General features: G+C 39.8%; 1 protein-coding gene across 3 annotated transcripts in view; it reads right to left on the bottom strand.

Annotated features, from left to right (window-relative positions):
• Positions 1 to 20,792, bottom strand: part of mcc (MCC regulator of WNT signaling pathway) — a 351,584-nt gene that overhangs the window by 47,361 nt on the left and 283,431 nt on the right. For all 3 annotated transcript variants that reach the window (XM_062478461.1, XM_062478464.1, XM_062478462.1), the window contains one exon: positions 10,273 to 10,456. In XM_062478461.1, the coding sequence (XP_062334445.1) occupies positions 10,273 to 10,456 (184 nt within the window). The remainder of the gene's footprint in view (positions 1 to 10,272; positions 10,457 to 20,792) is intronic.

Raw genomic sequence — 20,792 nt, 5'->3', positions numbered from 1 at the left:
ACAATAACTAGAGAGGGTACAATTTCTGGGTAAATTGTAGGGTGTGCTTGCTTGCGTCGGTTGCACAGGGGTCCGTTTTTGAATTACATTTTTACAACTGATATTTCTGTATATTTTATATAAAAATGCATACTTATTATTTATAAATATTACATAGATTTAAAAGCATTTTTTTTGCTGCTCATTTACAACTGAAAATACGAGTGAAGTGTAGAATGAAATTGATGTCTTCTCATTTACCCTGCAAGAGGCAGCCTCATCGTTGAATCAAAACGAATACATTTGGCAGACCGGTGTAAAAATTGACCTAATCTCTATGACTTAAACGTCCTTTTAAGTTTTTCCCTTCTCGTGATATTTTCAGGCATTTAGCCTACTCATTGCATTCATTCATTTATAAAGAACCCCATTTGAAGATTATTCTACGACGTTACCGGCAGTAGAAGATGGAATCGCGATTCAAACAGTACCATCTGCTAACTTAAAATATGCCCCCCAAAACGTAAATAAGCTTGACATTTATTTAGTGGAAAATCGTTCATTCATAAAAAGCTCACTGGTAGCGATCATTGTCAGTAACAACGCAAAATGCGACGTAGCCCTGTGTGGAGAAGCTGCCCCGGTAAATTATACTACTACGGTACAGTACTAGACTACTGCTGTGTTCGTCTTGGTAGCGATTGCGTTGGTTGAATTGGATTTAACGTTCCGTTGTACGGTTTAGGCTGAAATTAATTATTTTCATGAACAGATTGACAAAGTTTAGGCTGTGGCAATGAAGTTCAGGTTAGTAGTTTTAGACTTTGTAGATAGACTTTTGATTTAAGTAAGGGGAGTCCCTCCTACCGGAGGAACCCTAATAACAAGAATAGGCCAACAAGCAATTCAAAGCTTATTCAAAGGAAGTGTTTGAGTGGTCTAAATAGTAAGGGTTAGGGTAGGGTGGGAGGGGATGCTTGGGTGGGAAAACCTGGTTGTTATCCCAATTTAGAATTGTGGTCAAAAGCTGGCCCTTGTTCATCAGGTTGACTTGGTTCTATGAGAATTGCATAAAGGTCTTCGGTAGAGGGTTCTGTGAGTTTGCTTGTTTTGGTCTTTTGGAACTGTAGGAGTGCCTCTCTCTCTCATCTCTCCGCTCTCTCACCTGTCTCTCATCCCCACAATTTCCTCTCACCTCCCTCTCCCTTTCTGCACTCTCCCCACTTTGGTTATCTCCTCTTCTCTCATCCTTATCTTCCACTTCTATTACGTCTCCAGACCCTTCTCCTCCTCCCTGCTCCTCATCTATCCTCTTATCTCCCTGGTCAAGGCTGCTTTTAGAACTGAAAATAAACACCCATGTCAAGTGAGACACTATATTATACACAGTATTTAGTATGTTAAATTCTGTCACTTTTTTTTACCAGGCCCATATTTACATAATCAAACATGAGCACCCAGCAGGACTATTTAGTTAGTAGTGATAGAACCCTAAAAACTAGCACTTTGAATCTCGTTCAGTAAAATGAATTAATCTTTTTTCGAGTCATTAGTTCATTTCAACGGGGGGAGGGGACATTTATCATATTCTCATATATGCCTATATGTTAGTGCATGTAAACCAGCAGATACTATTTTACAAGAAATTCCTGCATTAAAATAATGCATCATGACAGCTTGTATGATTTGAAATGGTCATTTAATATCACACTAGCATTTAATTATCACGGCAAACAATTACACTGCACTGTAAGTAAAGTACAAAAACTTTCAAATAACAAAACCTATAATTATCACTTGTGAACGGATATCATTCACGTCTTACTAAACCTTGTCACGCAAGAGTGAACGAGGTAAACAAATCCTTTCTGTTTCCTCTTCTGAGCCTATGCAGGTCACGTGAAAAATGATCCAAAGACTCGTACCCGGCAGATGAACGAATCGTTCACCTCCCAACCGTGTCTTCATATCAATGTTTCGTTCTTCTGACAACCGAGTCTTCGGATCAATGTTTCGTTCTCCTGACAACCGAGTCTTCGGATCAATGTTTAATTCTTCTGCCAACCGAGTCTTCGGATCAATGATTCGTTCATCTGCCGGGTATGAGTCTTAGGATCATTTTTCACGTGACCTGAAAATATATTTGAGCAGGTACGCGTGTTCCATTTGACTCAACGCCCCTCGCCTAGCAAGGGTGATAGTATAGGGTACCACTCATTTCATTGATACGGAAGGAGAGGATTTATCACACAAAAGTGGTAAATAGTTGGCGAATTAGCAGAAAAGGTAATCAAGATGAAAAGCAACAAAGAGCTCATCCCCTTTACTGTAAAATACTAAATTCTTGCAACATGCTTCAAGTTCATGAACAAGCTTAGGGGGTTATGTAGTGTTTCTAACAGTTGATGTTAGCCTCAGCAGTATGTTCTGTTCTTCTGTAAATTTTTACTGTAACTGTACAAAAAAGAAACGTTGCCAGTGTGGTGATTGTATTTATGTTTTATTTTTGGTCAGGTATTGTTCACCTGACCAAAAGTTGTAAAAATAAGAGCTTTTTTTCTTTCATTTGCTGCCTATCATTTTAGTTTTACTGTACTTTATAGCCTGGTATTGACTTTAGTTAACCAGTGTTAGTGATCAGTTTTGCAAAACTTTCCTCTTTATGTACAAATGGTTAATATGTGTTCTGTTGATAGTTTATAGGCATTCTACTACACCCAACGGTTTTTCACTTTAATTGGATGGTCCTAAAACACGTCTACAAACATTTAGTGGAGAATGCCTATTAATAGCTTGTAAATAATCCAGAAGAGAAGCACATTATCTTTTGTTGAGAATCAATACATTATCAACAGATAGTAAATGTATCAGTTAACTGACAATTAGTTGAATGTTGGTTAAAAAACCTTGAAAGTCAGCAGACATTTTGTAAAATCTGTAGATCAACACTTGAAATGCACCTGATAGTCAACAGACAGTTAGTTGAATGCATGGTACTTGTCTGTTGAAACTGTTGAATGTCAACTGATACATTGTTGACATGCTACTGAGTAGCTACTTACAGCTTATAGTGTGCCAACAGATGGACTATAAAAATGCAACAAACAATCTACAGTTAGTTGAATATTGGTTTATGACCTGTTGAAAACAAGCTTTGAAAGTCAGCAGACACATTCAGTCAAACTTGTAGATCAACACTTGAAATGCACCTGATAATCTACAGACAGGTAGTTGAATGCACAACTACATGTCTGTTGAAACCGTTTTGTTGAATGTAAACAGATACATTGTTGACATGCTACTGAGTAGTTACTGATAACCTATAGCGTGTAAACAGATGGACCATCGAAATAAAGTGTTAACGAAAAACAGATTATTAATCAACAGTGAAGACCATGGGCCTCATGTATAAACGTTGCGTACGGTTTTCACGCACACGGTGTGATGTATAAAGATTTACTTAACGTGAGAATGTGCGGGCCGTCACGGAAACTTTTGAGCAGACGTGAGAATGTGTGGACCATCCGCAAAGTCTTGTCTGGCTCTATAACATGGCGAATTCTAACTGAAAAGTGCCGAAACTCACCAAACATTACAAAATAAAGTTTCCACTACTACGTTTTTGACGTTGACTATTCAAAAAACATAAAAATAAAAGTTTTATCATTAATGTGGATGATCACATCAAAATGCCAAAACCCAAAATGCTATATAGCCTTCTGTTTAATCCGCCACCACTTGATAACTGTTAAACTTGAGGGTGTCAAATGAACGAAAAAATCACTCAGGAAATGCATGTCACGCTAACCCTATAGCTGCCATGCTGTTACAATGCGTTACTCGTTTCTTCATTTAAAGTTTTACATCGGACCATTTCTTCTTAATTTCTGCCATGGTCCGGTTCTCTGAACCCACATCATTTATGGCCCTATAATAATAATAATGATTTTATTTGTAATGCACTTTACATTTAGCTAAATCTCAAAGTGCTACAGGTTAAAAACAAGAAAGGGCTCAAATAGTGACAGTTTTCCACTCCGCTGACTTTCTTTTGTCCCTAATACCTGATGACAGGCCGACAAACAGGACACATTTTCTCGCCTCCACCTCTGTTGTCAGAACCTCAAGCTCACGGTCACCGTATTTTTATTGCGGCGTTTATTCGAGGGCGGCGTATATTCTAAGAAACACGGTAATTCAGACAAAGAAATGACCTCAGGAGCACATTTATAGTCCATCTGCATATTCATTTATGGGAGGAGGCAAGGCGGGGTCAGTGGCTCGTTCACGTGCGGTCAAACTCACGTTGATTGTGATTTATAAAGGAAAGGTCCGTAGGACCTGGCGTACGACCGGTTTTATACATGTGAATATTTCTGTGCGTAGGTACTTTTCGAGTTTTGGCCGTACGCCATCTTCTGGTATGAAAGCTGCGCAATCCTTTATACATGAGGCCCCATGTAACTAAACCTAGGTCTCTTTTGCAGATACATGGCATCATGGGATTCAATGCATTCAATGGCCTATGACTACAGGATGGGGGTGCAAACACTGTCCGACTGTATCCTGGACACCACCAAGGCCATTGAAAAGCGAATGATGCACAGCTTCATCCCTCAACCAACCAAGGAAACCTGGGCTGTGGTGGCAAGATGCTTCTGAGAGAAGTGGCAATTTCCCAATTGCATTGGAGCACTAGATGGGAAGCACATTACAATTACAGGTCCGCCAAGGAATGGAAGGCTCTTTTTAAATTATAAAGGGACTTTAAAAAAAGTTTTGCTGGCTCTCGTGGATGCCAACTATAGGTTCCCTAAAGGTCACCCAAATAGGGGATTTTGGCAGAACCAGAGATCGTGGTGTGTTTAGAAACTCTGCCCCGCACAGGGGGCTGGAGAACAACACCCTCCAAGTACCACCACCAACATCCCTGCGTTCCTAGGGGAGGTGCCGCATGTTATAGTGGCTGACGCAGCCTTTCCCATGAAGCCATTTCTCCTGAAACCCTTTGGAGGATGAACCCTCTCTCGGGACAGAGCCACGTTCAACTACAGGCTGTGAAGGGTTCGCATGACAGTGGAGGAGGCTTTTGGAATGCTGGCGGCAAGATGGAGAATCATCCTCCGTAATAAACATGGACGTGGAGAAAGTGGACACACTGATTGCAGCAAACTGCATTCTGCATAACTTTCTCACATGGCCTAGTGAAGGAAACTGCAGGCTGCATGGGAGGGTGAAAACCTGCAGTCAATAAATGACCATCCAAACCCCGGTCAAGTTTTTGTGGCAAAAAGTGCCTTTTGTCGCCAAAGGGAATCAGTGCAAGCCCAACGTCACAACGTCAGCACACGTTAGCAACTACGCATAACTACAACGTGCATAGATGTAGTAAGACTGTTGCGCACAGTAGGCTACTGGCAGCATCATACATTTAAGTAGCTAATTCAAGAGTATGTACAGTAAGTAATTTCACATTAAATAATGGATTTAAACTCAAGCTTGTGTGGTGTGTCGCTGTCTTCAATGCCACAGCCTAAACTTGATGTCAAAAGAAACGTTTTTCATTTCCGGCGCATTCAAACAATCCCCTTAAGTTTGGCTAGCAACAGCAGCTAGGCTAGCTTAGCACAATTTACCGAGGTCAGCTTCTCCACCGTGCAGGGCTCTAGTCTAAGATCAAATGGTCGTATTTGGCATTGTTACTGACAATGATCGCTTCCAGCAAACTTCTTTTGAATGAGCTATTTCCCCCTAAATAAATGTCAAGCTTATTTACGTTTTTTGGGAGCATATTTTCAGTTAGCAGATGGTACTGTTTCAATTGCTATTCTATCTCATACTGCCGGTGACAACGTTGTTACTTAGAATAGCTTGTTTCAAGGGGGTTCAGCTTGTTTCAAAGGTGGTTCTTAATGAATGCATGCAATATGAGTGGGCTAAATGCTTGAAAATATCACTACTGTAGAAGGGAAAAACTTAAGGTGACGTTTAAGTCATATAGGTTAGGTTCATTCTACATGACATTTAGTAATTTAGCAGACGCCCGTATCCAGAGCGACTTACAGTAAGTACAGGGACATGCTACACTTCACTTTTTGTATTTTGAATTGTACATGAGCAGCAACAAATGTAGGCTATGCTTTTAAATCTATGCAATCTTCATAAATAATAAGTAGGCATTTTTATATAAAATATACAGAAATATCAGTTGTAAAAATTACAGTTAATAAACGGACCCATCTGCAACCGATGCAAGCAAGCACACCCTACAATTTCCCCAGAAATTGTACCCTCTCTAGTTAATGGATTGCTTCTTGGAGTTCGATAGTAATGGGGAGACTGGGGTGCTGCTGACTCATCTGTTGTTAAGTCTGTTAAAAGGGGCAGGGAGTCGGGACAATGATTTAATCTGAATATCTTGCTAAATGTTTCCCTGCACTGATTAAATGTTGATGAAATGTAGGCTAACACTGTACCCAGCTAACAAAATGACGTCCCCAGGCCGTCCCTTGTTAGCTGGGTAGCTAGATAGCTTATAAGGACATTAAACCAACAGGTTAATACCACTCACAGATTGGCTACCCACCTTTCTTGGTAAAAAACTGGGTTACTGATTGAAACCATCTCTTTTGTATGGAAGCCCATTTCCGCCAGTAAAATAAAAAAAAAAGATGACAAATTAAGTCATAATTATGAGATACTAAGTCATAATTATGAGATACGTAAGTCATAATTATGAGATACTAAGTCATAATTATGAGATACTAAGTCGAAATTATGAGATACGTAAGTCATAATTATGAGTTACTAAGTCATAATTATGAGATAGTAACTACAGCATTTTTTGCACTGCTTGCCTTCCCACAGTTCACACTCGGAGGCGTGTCCGACAGGTTAATACAGAGTTGTACTAGTTCTCTAAGGTCACTATTGTTGTAGTCATGGCCAAGCGTGCAGACTTGGGTTCATGTACTCACAATATCGATCAAAATACCACTTTTACACAACATTTGTGTAAAAATACACAATATTTTACTAGTGCAAGATTACAGTAGACTACATGTTACGCCACCGGTCACTCAACCAGTCGTGTGTCTGCTGGGCTAGCGAGCTAGTAGTGGCACAGAACAGTCACGTAATGTGACGAGACTGAATTTAAAGTATAAAAACACACCAGGGACACTGACAACATCGGCAACCCTGCACCATTCATTATTATTTTAATGTAATCTTTAAATTCAGGCTTGTTACATTTCGGGACTTTGTTCTGAACAGGAACGCCCGGCTTCATTGAAAATGAATTAGAAGCCGACGCTCCGCGCCGCCCGCTCCGCTGTAGTGGACACGCACTGTATCTCATAATTATGACTTAATATCTTATAATTATGACTTAATATCTTATAATTATGACTTACGTATCTCCTAATTTCGACTTAGTATCTCATAATTATGACTTAGGTGTCTCATAATTATGACTTAGTATCTCATAATTATGACTTACGTATCTCATAATTATGACTTACGTATCTCATAATTTCGACTTAGTATTGCAGTATTTTTTTTTTTTACTGGCGGAAATGGGCTTCCATACTTTTGTCTATCCTCTCTTTTTTCTCAGATCTTTTCCGAAACCCTAATTTGTGTTTACGGCCCGACATTCTAGCGACTAGCGCATCTACTGACTGCAACTAAACACCGTCACCGTTAAGTGCGCTAACCCTGTAAGACCCCTTGTTGTAATATTACAACGTCACCTTTAGCTCTCCAAAAAAACACTTTTTTTTTTTGGAAAGACCACATTTTCATAGTCATTGGGTCTTATTGTATTGCCTTGCAATGCCATTGGATACTAAATGTGTATATAGATCTGGCTATAAGGCCATGAACTCAATCCACCAGCCAACTTTCCTGGAAGCGAATCTGCTTGTTTAATTTGACTGGATATATCAACATTGAAGTAAGTAAATTCCATGACAAATTTTTTGGGGTGATTGTTAGAATATGTAGTTCATGTAAATACTAAGTTATTGTGGAATTCATGCATCACATTTGATTTTCAGCTTGTTTTGTCTTTGTTGTAATTTTACAACGTTGGGTCAAAATGGTAGCTAAAATAGCAAATGCACCTTGCACTCTACATGGAAACATTACACTTCTCGAATGTTCAGATACAGGATAAATACTTACAGAAATATAATGTATTTGATGATTCACACTTTACAAATGGGTTATTTGTTATAATTTTCAGTTTAGACCAGATTTGAAGATTTCTAAATCAATGTTATTTCTATGTTAGCAGTGAAATATAGTCAAATGTTTTTTTAAATCTGGACTTTGCTTGTTTGCCCAAATATCTGCTTGTTGCACAAAGCAGATACTGTTTGTGGAATGCTTTGGAGGATGGTTGTTCAGGGACATGTGGGAAGTGTAAATGTTTTGGAATGTGGGGGTTGCATGTATGGTGCATTGTTCTGGGACAGGTGTGAATGGTCTGCAATATGGGGATGTAAGAGATCTGGGGGTTTGTATTTTCCTTTTAGAATGTTAAGTAGAAAGCACATTAGGCTATTCAGACAGTATTGTGTGCCTTCAGTGGAATGTACTGCATGAATAAGATTCATTTGCATTGGAATTAGGTATACTTGAACATACTCTAACTATTATTTCCATTTCAGAATGACACTAGCAAGGAGAGTTTACTTCAGTATGCATGTCATTGATGCTATCCAAATGGAGAAAGTGATGTTGACATGGAATCAGACACCAGTGATTCGAGTTATGAGGAGGTGGTTGAAAATGTTGAGGAAGTGGAAAAAGAGAATCAGAGGCTCACTGATTGTCCAACTAATGATGATGATGGTAAGGACATCGAGCAAACCAACACAAGCCAACCAAACCCCAACATGTGCGCTGTCAAGTGGTATGACAACAGGGCAGTCACACTTGTGTCATCCTTTGCTGGTATTGATCCTGTGCAAAACGCTGGAACAAATCCACCAAATCCTACATTGAAGTTGAGAGACCTCATATTGTGGGTGCATACAACAAATGCATGGGCGGTGTGGATTTGCTGGACTCATTTGGAGCCAAATACAAGTTCCTCATGAAATTGCGCCGCTGATACAGTTACATCTTCTGGCACACTATTATCATTGCTGTGATCAATGCCTGTCTCCTCTACAAATGGGACTGCAAGGCTCTCAATATTTCCAAGAAAAAGATGTTGTACAGGAGACTGTTTCAGGCGCAACTAGCTTCCTCTCTCATCCTGACAAACACAGCTGTCAACACACCAAGGAGAGGGCGGCCATCTCCAGCCAGTGGGAGCCCTTTGACGTCGATAACTGTGACACTTCAGAGACCTGTGACTGCTCAGAAGAGACCATCCTCAGGTAATGGGGGTCCACCAAATGGGGTCCCAGCCAAGAGGGCATGTGAACCACCAACGGATGTGCGCAGGGACATGGTCGCACATTTCAGGTGAAGACAACGAGAGGACGTTGCAGACACGGCATAAAAGGATATTCTAATACGCTCTGCAGAAAGTGCAATCTCCGTCTCTGCTTTTCAGAGGAAAGGAACTGCTTTTGGGACTACCATTGCAATGGACCCCGGGGTCTTTTAAGTTTTCATTCTGTATTTATAATATTTATCCAGTTTTAATTTTTTTAATAAATTCTGATTAATCAAAATATGACTGTTGGGTGAACTTCTCATCTCTACTAAACTAATGAGTGTTACACTATAATATCTCAGAATACCATTGTGATGGCACATAACCACTGACACAACAGACTGAATACCTTTGTGACATCACTGACAAAGTATAACAATTGTGTTCTGATCCGTTCTCACAGCGTCCTAACTGGATGTGAGCATCCGACTGTTGTGTCGCATCGGACGCTCTCTGTCCACAATGAATCCGTCAAATTCACTTCTGTTACGTCATCTAATCTAACCACATTACTATGACTTCATATGCTACAGAGCTTTCAAGGCGAACAACCAAAAATAAATAGAAACAGGGCGTTCGACAAAAAGTTTTGCCAAAACATTGCGCCGCACAGCATCGAGTCGCTCGTTAGGACATTACAACAGAAAAAAAGGCAATCAAACTGCTTTTAGTCGCGTCCCTCGTGTCGCATCCAGTTAGGACACGGTATTAGAAAAAAAACATTTAATCAATACTGTTATAACATCACAGCACTATGAAGGAAGAATAGTGACAACATCACAGCAAGCCAACATCATACCAATCCATACTCAAACATACGTTCAAACACACACTCTGACCTGGTGTGACTGTTGGAGGACAGGCTCTCCCATGGCTGTACGCTGCAGCCAGATACAGTGAAGGCTGCTCCACAGCTTCCATCCAGGCGGATCAACAGGTCCTTGGCTGAGTTTTCCACTGTCTTCCTGCTGTCATGGGCCCTCTTCAGGATCTGAGTGATGCTCTCTTCTCTAGATTGCTCCCCTGAAAATACACAAAGACACACAAGCCCAAGCATTAATGCACATGCACAGGCACACACAGGAAGAAAATGATTTAAAATATTACAATATTAGCCACCAAATCCATGTCAAAACATTCTTTTGTATTTGAACATTACTATTTTCCAAGTAAGATCCACTCAACAAGCAATCCATCTCTCTAACAATGCCAAGAATCTCTGTGTGTATGTATCTGTCTGTGTATTTTTTGTAATGGGATTTTAGGCATAGCGGATTTCCCACAATTCTCTTGAGAACCGGGCACTCTGCAAAGTTTATATTTCGCAGATTTTCTTTTTATAATCCAATGGAGTACAGTGCCGGGTTTGACATTGGTCCGTGTACGTGAGTTTAATTCCTCATCACATCAGAACGGAACAAGCAGGATTAAGAAAAACATTTGTGAATTAAATTTTTCTCACGTGGGTGGAGCTCAATGTGAAATGCCTGTCATTGGCCAAATGTGTAGTCAGAACTACTTCTACTAAACTCTACTGAACAGAACTACTTCTGATAAACTAGAAGTTTCCCCTTTAACTTGATCAAGACACAACCCCAATTCCCCTAAAATTGGGACGTTGTGAAAAATAAAATAAAACACACAATACAATGATCTGCAAATCTCATAAACCCATATGTTATTCACTACAGAACATAGAAAACAGATCAAATGTTTAAACTGATAAAATGTAACATTTTAAGGAAAACATACGGTGATTATGAATTTGATGGCACCAACACATCTCAAAAAGGTTAGGACAAGGCCATGTTCCCCACTGTGTATCATTCCCTCTTCTTTTAATAACAGTCTGTATCTGTCTAGGAACTGAGGAGGCCAGGGGCCTGTACTACGAATCAAGATTTGCCGTTAACGAGGTCACTTCAGGTTCAACCCAGGGTTTTCTGTCTCACGACGGTGGATCACTTGTTACCGGGGTAGATTGCCATGGTAACACATGCTGAACTCCTAACCTGGTCGGGAGCAGGTTAAGTTTGAGATCAGAGATCAACAGATAAAGCACCACCCACTGACCCATTCATTCTTGATGATAATGGCGTCACCGTTCTTAGAAGATCCTGTGGAGCTTGGTGCGCGGATAGTGAGATGTGCGCTCAGAAGAGCCAGAACATTTAGAGACCGACAAATCCCTTTGGCATTCCCTGACGACTATCTTTATGAAATATATAGATTCTCAGCTGAGGGAATTACGTATCTTTGCCAGCTTCTTGAGCCGTATGTTGCCAATGGGACACATCGAAGCCGTGCGCTCACAGTTCCATAGACTGTATGCATAGCGTTGCGTTATTTCGTTACGGGTACCTTTATGTAGTGTCATGTTGATATGTTATTCCTATTCACTGGGGTGTCTCCACTTAACCCCTTCTGTTGTCCTTGGGTTGCTTTGACCCATTTTCTAATTATTTCCATATCAGAAATTTGGGTTTCCTTCAACAAAAATATTTCAAACCAAAAAGAACAATGTGTATGGTACCGTACAATGCTCTTCACAAGTTAAATAAATGATCATTTCACTATTTTCATTGAATTAGGATGTTTCATTCACTTTTATAGCATTTTTCAAAAAGAATAAATAGGACATTGAAAGAAAAAAATTGTGAAAACACCCACAAAAGACTCAAAAGGCACAACAAAAAGCCATAAAATGGTATAAAAAGACAAAAACGTTGAAAAAAGTTTAACAAATACATCCTTAGTGTCATTCATTCAGTCATGTATGATCTCTTCTCATATTCCAGTTTTTCCATCTCCAGCCTTGTTTTTTTAAATTAAAAGCTTCTTATACTCTATATCGAGCCTCTTACACTCTATATCGAGCTCCGGAGTTCTTTTATACAGGGCCCTTACATTGTCTGCTCCAACCTGAAACAAATAAAGAACATCGTCCCTTTGCAAGGCACACTTGGAGAAAGTTGAAGGTGTCCATTTGACTACTGTGTTTCAAGGTTCATTGCTTATACCTTGTGTCTTTGTCTTGGCCTTGAAGTGGAGGCCCTAGGCTCAGGGGGAGGAAGAAGTTCCTCTTCCTGCTGAGTTTAACACCATAGAAATTTAATCAATTGAGTCATATTTGAAATGAGCACTTTAAGGACTTTTGTCTCGTGTTAAAACCACCACCAGTCATTACAGACACTTCAATCACAGCCACACGTTCACACACTCACCATCTGTGTTCCAAGTGGTAAATAAAACTTAAAAGTGTACCCGCAAAATGCTCTCTGAGCAGGCAGACAGTTTCCTGATCATATCTGGCATATTTGATCAATATTCAGCAACCACATATGGCATACATACTATTAGTTTCACTGTTACCTCTAAGTGGGATGACAGTGGGTGGTGGCAGCAACACCACTGTATTTCCTGTCACTGCAAAAAACAGTAATACATTTCACTCCTACAATATTCATAAATAATTGTTGAATGAACATGGTCACATAGATTACTTAAAACATACATGTGCCTGGGTTTCTGAGCTGCTGCCACCAGGGTCTGAAGAAATGCCCCCTTCCACTCCTTCCATCATGGGGCGACCCTGATAGCTGGAGAGGGCCAGCTCCTCAGCAGGAGTGAAGTCCTGTGGAGGAGGGCCCCCTCCAGTTTTCTTTGCCTAATTTTTCTTCCTGTTGGCTGCAAGCAATTTCATTGTTCTATAGGCCCTTTGTATACCAATATCCTACAAAAGGGACTGACTCAGGCAATAGAGCCTTGTACTTGTTGGCCTTAAAATATGTGCAAGTATTGCCTACTGCTACTTACCGTTTTGAATTATGTTTTTATATTTATTTTTTATTTGCTCCCACGATCGTTTGCCACTGCCAGGGTTGCAACTAAAATAATACAACAACAAAAGTTTAACTTTATGGAATGCACATTTACAGCGTCTGCTATTTTCTGCCAGCTTGGCAGCAGCGACTTTGTTGATTTTTGCCGGTATTATATGTCTGTATTCCTGATATGTTTGTATTACAATATTTCACGCAGTAGGAGTAGACAAAGTTTGTGTGAAATATGCGGCTTTTGTTTTGTCCATGTTTGCGATTGGACATACGGTGCAAACACCGCCCTTTTATGTGAACGCGCACGTCTCTACATTGGAAAGATCTTGGTTGAGTTGGAGAGTTTATAACCGCCGTCGTGATACCGCTTATCGTGATTGCGATTGTTAGGCTTTTTGTATCTGGGTAACTGAAAGTAATCCAGAGCATGTTGATCTTGATTCGTAGTACAGGCCCCAGTTGCTGGAGTTGTGGGAGAGGAATGTTGTCCCTTTTGTGTCTGATACAGGATTGTTGCGGCTCAACGGTCCTGGGTCTTCTTTGTCATATTTTGTTTCATGATCCACCAAATGTTTTTACTGGTAAAAGGTCTGGACTGCAGGCAGGCCAGTTTAGAACCCGGACTCTTCTACTACGAAGCCATGCTGATGTAACAGATGCAGGATGTGGTTTAACATCGTCTTCCTGAAATATGCAAGGCCTTCCCTGAAAAAGATGTTGCCTGGATGCAAGCAAATGTTGCTCTAAAACCTGGATATACCTTTCAGCATTGAGGGTGCCTTTCCATATGTGCAAGATGGCCATTGTATAGGCCCTAATGCACTCCCATACCATTAGAAACTAGAAAGGCATTTCCTGCTGAAAATGCGTTGGAATGCTGAAAGCATTTTTCTTAAATTACAGAAAACACAAAAGAGGCAGTGTGGAAACTGAACTGCATCATCTAACAACGCTAAGAGCTGAAATACAATGCGGGAGAAGCTGAAAGCTGAACTGTTAAACAGAAGAAGAAGTAGGCCTAGGCTAGCTAGTCATAAAAAGAATATTATAGTCTTAACAGCTGAAATTATAGTTGGGATAGTAATAGCAGTAGCAGATGTGTGCATTGAGTGCGTTTACTTGGCTTTCTTAGTAGGATTCAATGTGTTGATGGAATGAAACATACAGCAGTAGGGCCGATACAGGAAGACATGGCGAAACTTTTTGTTGCTGAAGGATGATGGTGCAAGTTTTGTCCGTGGAGCATACAACGATTAATAAAAAGAATCATGTAGACGCGCTTATTGAGTAATCGCATAACTAATTACACATGTAAACGGAGTAATCGTATGGCATAAACCGACAATTGCTAGTAATCGGGTTTCTCATGGTCAAGTAAACGCACTCAGTGGCGTAGTAGAATAAAACAGTTCCATTAGCAATAGTAGTAAAAGAGATATTAGCAGCACCTGCAGAGTCACCTCTTGTAAATTGTATTAGGTTGAAATACTATCAAACTCTGTCTTGTGACTCCACTAATCAGCTAATACCAATCACCTGCGTGAGACTGAGTGGTGCGTGTCTGTCGTTGCCACGGTGATGGTGCAGCTATGATTGCTAACGCGCTGAGGGTAGAGAATAACAGAAATGGAGCTAGAATCCACACCTCAAACAAGTTGACCTAGACGCAAAACTATACGTCCAATCCAAAAAATACGGATATTTTCCGAGACCCAAGACTCTGCCGAAACCAGAGATGTCCTTTATATTTCTGTGCGGTCAGAAATACGACTCTACCGGCAGTTTCAAAATCTTGTTCTTTTTGCTTTCTCTGACGATTTTGTCACCAGATTTGCATTGGTCTCTATGGGGCGAGAGTTGGACTTTGTCTCGCTTTCGTGGGGCTCTGAACAAATGTGTACGTCTGTTGGATTCAACAGACAACTGTCTACGACCAGCACACAATTAGCTATCTATTGATCCAAAAATGAAGCACGAAGAGCGAAAATTGAGGCAATGCTGGCAAACTAGAAATATTTTTTCAACGACATCCGAAGCTGCCCTCCACTCTAAGCGTTTCAGTCTGCACTCTAGGGTTTCACGTACACACCCATGTAAATCTCAGAAACGGTTTGAAAAAGTCATGAAACATAATCAGTGATATTGAAAAAGGTTGAATAGATATCAAAAAGCTGAATTATTTAAAAATAGTTTAGGGTTTTGTCAACATTTTAAAGTTTAAATGGTGGCTCTAGCTGAAAGATTGAGGAAGAAGAAGGATTTGGAAGTTGAAGAAGTTTAAAGAAGTTTGAGAGGATTTGAAAGAAAACTCGGGAGTCAGGTGGCTGAGCGGTGAGGGAATCGGGCTAGTAATCCGAAGGTTGCCAGTTCGATTCCCGGTCATGCCAGCTGACGCTGTGTCCTTGGGCAAGACACTTCACCCTACTTGCCTCGGGGGAATGTCCCTGTACTTACTGTAAGTCGCTCTGGATAAGAGCGTCTGCTAAATGACTAAATGTAAATGTAAAACTCCATTGGAAACCCATGTTAAAAATATTATGAATATTGATTTATATTAATTCAAGCATAAGAGGTACAAAGCTGAAAAGTCATAGCACCCATGGCCTGAAACTGCTGAATTTTTTGATAGCTGAACGGTTTTAATAGCTGAAGATTTGAAGGCGCTGAAAGGTGCCACGGAAGAAATAGAAGATAAATAATAAAAACTAGAAAGGCATTTCCTGCTGAAAATGCGTTGGAATGCTGAAAGATGAAATTATTTTTCTTAAATTGCAGAAAATACAGAAATGAGAAAATACCCGCAAGCTGAAATGAATGTCAAAAATGTGTGAGTCACACAAAAGAGGCAGTGTGGAAACTGAACTGCATCATCTAACAACGCTAAGAGCTGAAATACAATGCGGGAGAAGCTGAAAGCTGAACTGTTAAACAGAAAAAGAAGTAGGCCTAGGCTAGCTAGTCATGAAAAGAATATTATAGTCAACAGCTGAAATTATAGTTGGGATAGTAATAGCAGTAGCAGATGTGTGCATTGAGTGCGTTTACTCGGCTTTCATAGTAGGATTCAATGTGTTGATTGAATGAAACATACAGCAGTATGGCCGATACAGGAAGACACGGCGACACTTTGTTGCAGAAGGATGATGGTGCAAGTTTTGTCCGTGGAGCATACAACGATTAATAAAAAGAATCATGTAGATGCGCTTATTGAGTAATCGCATAACTAATTACACATGTAAACGGAGTAATCGTATGGCATAAACCGACAATTGCTAGTAATCGGGTTTCTCATGGTCAAGTAAACGCACTCAGTGGCGTAGTAGAATAAAACAGTTCCATTAGCAATAGTAGTAAAGGAGATATTAGCAGCACCTGCAGAGTCACCTCTTGTAAATTGTATTAGGTTGAAATACTATCAAACTCTGTCTTGTGACTCCACTAATCAGCTAATACCAATCACCTGCGTGAGACTGAGTGGTGCGTGTCTGTCGTTGCCACGGTGATGGTGCAGCTGTGATTGCTAACGCGCTGAGGGGAGAGAATAACAGAAATGTAGCTAGAATCCACACCTCAAACAAGTTAACCTAGACGCAAAACTATACGTCCAATCCAAAAAATAAGGATATTTTCCGAGACCCAAGACTCTGCCGAAACCAGAGATGTCCTTTATATTTCTGTGCGGTCAGAAATACGACCCTACCGGCAGTTTCAAAATCGTGTTCTTTTTGCTTTCTCTGACGATTTTGTCACCAGATTTGCATTGGTCTCTATGGGGCGAGAGTTGGACTTTGTCTCGCTTTCGTGGGGCTCTGAACAAATGTGTACGTCTGTTGGATTCAACAGACAACTGTCTACGACCAGCACAAAATTAGCTATCTATTGATGCATGAAGAGCGAAAATTGTGGCAATGCTGGCAAACTAGAAATATTTTTTCAACGACATCCGAAGCTGCCCTCCACTCTAAGCGTTTCAGTCTGCACTCTAGGGTTTCACGTCCACACCCATGTAAATCTCAGAAAACGGCTTGAAAAGGTCATGAAACATAATCAGTGATATTGAAAAAAGTTGAATAGATATAAAAAAGCTGAATTATTTAAAAATAGTTTAGTGTTTTGTCAGCATTTTAAAGTTTAAATGGTGGCTCTAGCTGAAAGATTAAGGAAGAAAAAGTATTTGGAAGTTGAAGAAGTTTAAAGAAGTTTGAGAGGATTTGAAAGAAAACTCCATTGGAAACCCATGTTAAAAATATTATGAATATTGATTTATATTAATTCAAGCATAAGAGGTACAAAGCTGAAAAGTCATAGCACCCATGGCCTGAAACAGCTGAATTTTTTGATAGCTGAACGGTTTTAATAGCTGAAGATTTGAAGGCGCTGAAAGGTGTCTTGGAAGAAACAGAAGAAGCAGCTGAAGCAGCATTCCAACAATAAGTTGAATAAAGATTCAAAGAACAATACTTGGAATGCTGCTTCAGCATTCCAACAATAAATATTCAAAGAACAATACTTGGAATGCTGAAGCAGCATTCCAACAATTAAGGCTTTTGAACTGAGTGCCAGATGGTTCCTCTCCTCTTTAGTCCAGAGGACGCAACATGCATAGTTTCCCAAAATCATTTCAATTTGTGTGAGCACAGAACAGTTTTCCCACTTTGCCTCAGTCCATCTTAAATGAGCTTTAGCCCATGTTCACATATGGCTTCTTCTTTGTATGATAGAGCTTTAACCTGAATTTGTGGATGGCACGGCAAACTATGTTCACAGACAATGAGTTCTGGAGGTGTTTCTGAGCCCATGCAATGATTTCCATTACAGAATCATGCCTGTTTTTTATGCAGTGCCTGAAGATTACAGGAATGCAGTATTTATTTTCCACCTCGTCCCTTACATAGAGATTTCTCCAGATTCTCAGAATTATTTTAATATATTATGTACTGTATATGATGCGATATTCAAAGTCTTCACAATTTTACGTCGAGGAACATTATTCTGAAATGGTTCCACAATATGTAGATGCAGGTTTTCAGAAATTGGTGAACCCCTGCGCATCTTTACTTCTGAGAGACTCTGCCTCTCTAAGATACTTTTTTTATACCCAATCATGTTACTGACCTGTTTGCATTTTACCTAGTTAGTTGCAAATGTTCCTCCAGCTGTGTATTTTTTTGTAACGCTTTCTTTTTCCAGCCTTTTATTGTCCCTATCCCAACTTTTTTTGCGACATGTTGTAGCCATCAAATTCCAAATTACCTTTTCGTAAAATTGTACAGTTCCTTAGTTAAAAAATTTACATTTTACATTACATTTAGTCATTTAGCAGACGCTCTTCTCCAGAGCGACTTACAGTAAGTACAGGGACATTCCCCCCGAGGCAAGTAGGGTGAAGTGCCTTGCCCAAGGACACAACGTCATTTGCATGGCCAGGAATCGAACCGGCAATCTTCTGATTAATAGCCCGACTCCCTAACCGCTCAGCCATCTGACTGAAAAATGTGTTGTTTTAAATTATCTATTATGAATGACTTATGAGATCAATCAAATCATTGCATTCTGTTTATATTTTCATTTTACACAGCGTAATTTCTTCACAAATACAATTTATTTGATACCTGAAATAATCCCTTTTCAGAAATTATATTCTTTATAAGGTTTTAGTGCGTGGATGTTTGTTTTGATTTCCGAGTTCTTAAATTAATGTAGTATCACCAACACATTCATCTGGATATATTTTAGATAGAGTATTTCATGCAGAAAGAGAAAGGCAGCAGTTAGGTGTTGAAAGTCATTTGACTTTGTATGGTACTTGAATGTTGCATCACAAAGGAACATACTTAAAGTGTATGTGTGTGCTAGTTAGTTGTGCAACCACTCACTAACTGCAGCTAGGCCATGTGAAGTGAAACCTATACACAAAGGGAGCTCTCCTGCAACAGGATTGGTGACCACTGGTCTAAGGAATAAAAAGGTAAATATCCTTGAGTAGCCCAGTGAGAGCCCCAACCTATATCTCTCCATCGATTGCTCTCCATCAAAACTACCATGGAACTTGACAGAACTTGTGTATTATTAATACATTGTGACTTTTTCCACTTAAAAGTATCCCTTACATGTGTGGAGTATGGTGTGTAGATGAGTGGGGGGGAATGTTAATGCATGAAACTGTCAATGACAGACTACAGGGAGGAGGTCAAGCGCCTGGTGGCATGCAAGAGCTGTGTCTGAGCAGGGTGCACAGGATCATCAGTGCATGCTGCTATCCCTGCATTTCGATTGCACATGCTCCTTGCACATTCTATTTTCCTCTGCACATTTAGAATTGCCTTCATGTATATATTTTTACAGTTGTTACATACGCATGTCTACCTCGGGGAGCCGACGGCGGCTATCTCCCTATCCCAGGTGTCCATGCAACCTTTGCCTTCATTTGGCATCTACAATGCCACTTAAAATATCCATTTGCACATCTGTGTATTTCACTTGTAATATACATACACTTAATGTACTTAATACTTGTAAATACTATTTGCAATTCTGGTTCGATGCTAATTGCATTTTGTTGTACTGTACTGTACTGTAATCTTATAATGTGAAAGAACTTCAAGGGGGTGTTGAATCTATAGCACTATCAGCTAGCTAACCATAAAGCAACACCACCACACTAGCAGGCCAATAAAAATGATAATTGCTGTGATCTTATAATATTACTAATACAAATATAAATGGAAAAAACCTGACTACAGCATCTTTGCATTAGTTTATTTATAGATATCAGAAGGCCCTACATCAATTATGAAAAAGTAGATGCATTGAATGAAGTTGGAAGGGCGAACTCCCAAGTCAATAAAGAGTAATTGGCAAGTTTATAAACTTGAATAAAATGGAATTGATAGATAACCTATATTAGGCTAATTGAGTTAACCCTTGTGCTGCCTTCGGGTCACATGACCCATAGGTTCATAACGAACCATCGTTGTGTTTACCCAATTTTACCCAAGACAAAAACAAATAAAAATTATTTTCTTTTAACCTTTGCAATGTGGGGGGTCTGAGACAGCCCAACGGTTAAAAGAAAATGCTTCACTTTGTTTTTGTATGCGATAAAGTTGTCGCAATACGACGGTGCGTCACAACGACTGATGGGTGAGAATGACCCGAAGATAACACAAGGGTTAAAAGGGAGAATCTTTTACTTTGAAGGAACAGGTAATGCTGACTACACATTCGGCCAATGACAGGCATTTCACATTTCAAAAAGCGAGACACCAAAATAAGTCAAAATCCGTTTTTCAGTTTTTGCAAAAAAACTTCACAAACGTTTTTCTTATTCCTGCTTGTTCCGTTTTGATGTGATAAGGAATTAACTCATGTACATGGGCCGACATTGTTTTGATAAGCATTTCCAAAAACGTTTTGCCACCAGTTTGGCGATGGATATTTTTATCCATGATGACCGCACTATTCGTGTCACTAAGCTCTTGGACTAATTTGCACTAAAGGTAGGAGGCTGTATGAGAAATTTT

Source organism: Osmerus eperlanus, chromosome 14 (genome assembly GCF_963692335.1).
Source record: "Osmerus eperlanus chromosome 14, fOsmEpe2.1, whole genome shotgun sequence".
Classification (NCBI taxonomy): Eukaryota; Metazoa; Chordata; class Actinopteri; order Osmeriformes; family Osmeridae; genus Osmerus; species Osmerus eperlanus.
This window is presented reverse-complemented; position numbering and strand designations above follow the sequence as displayed.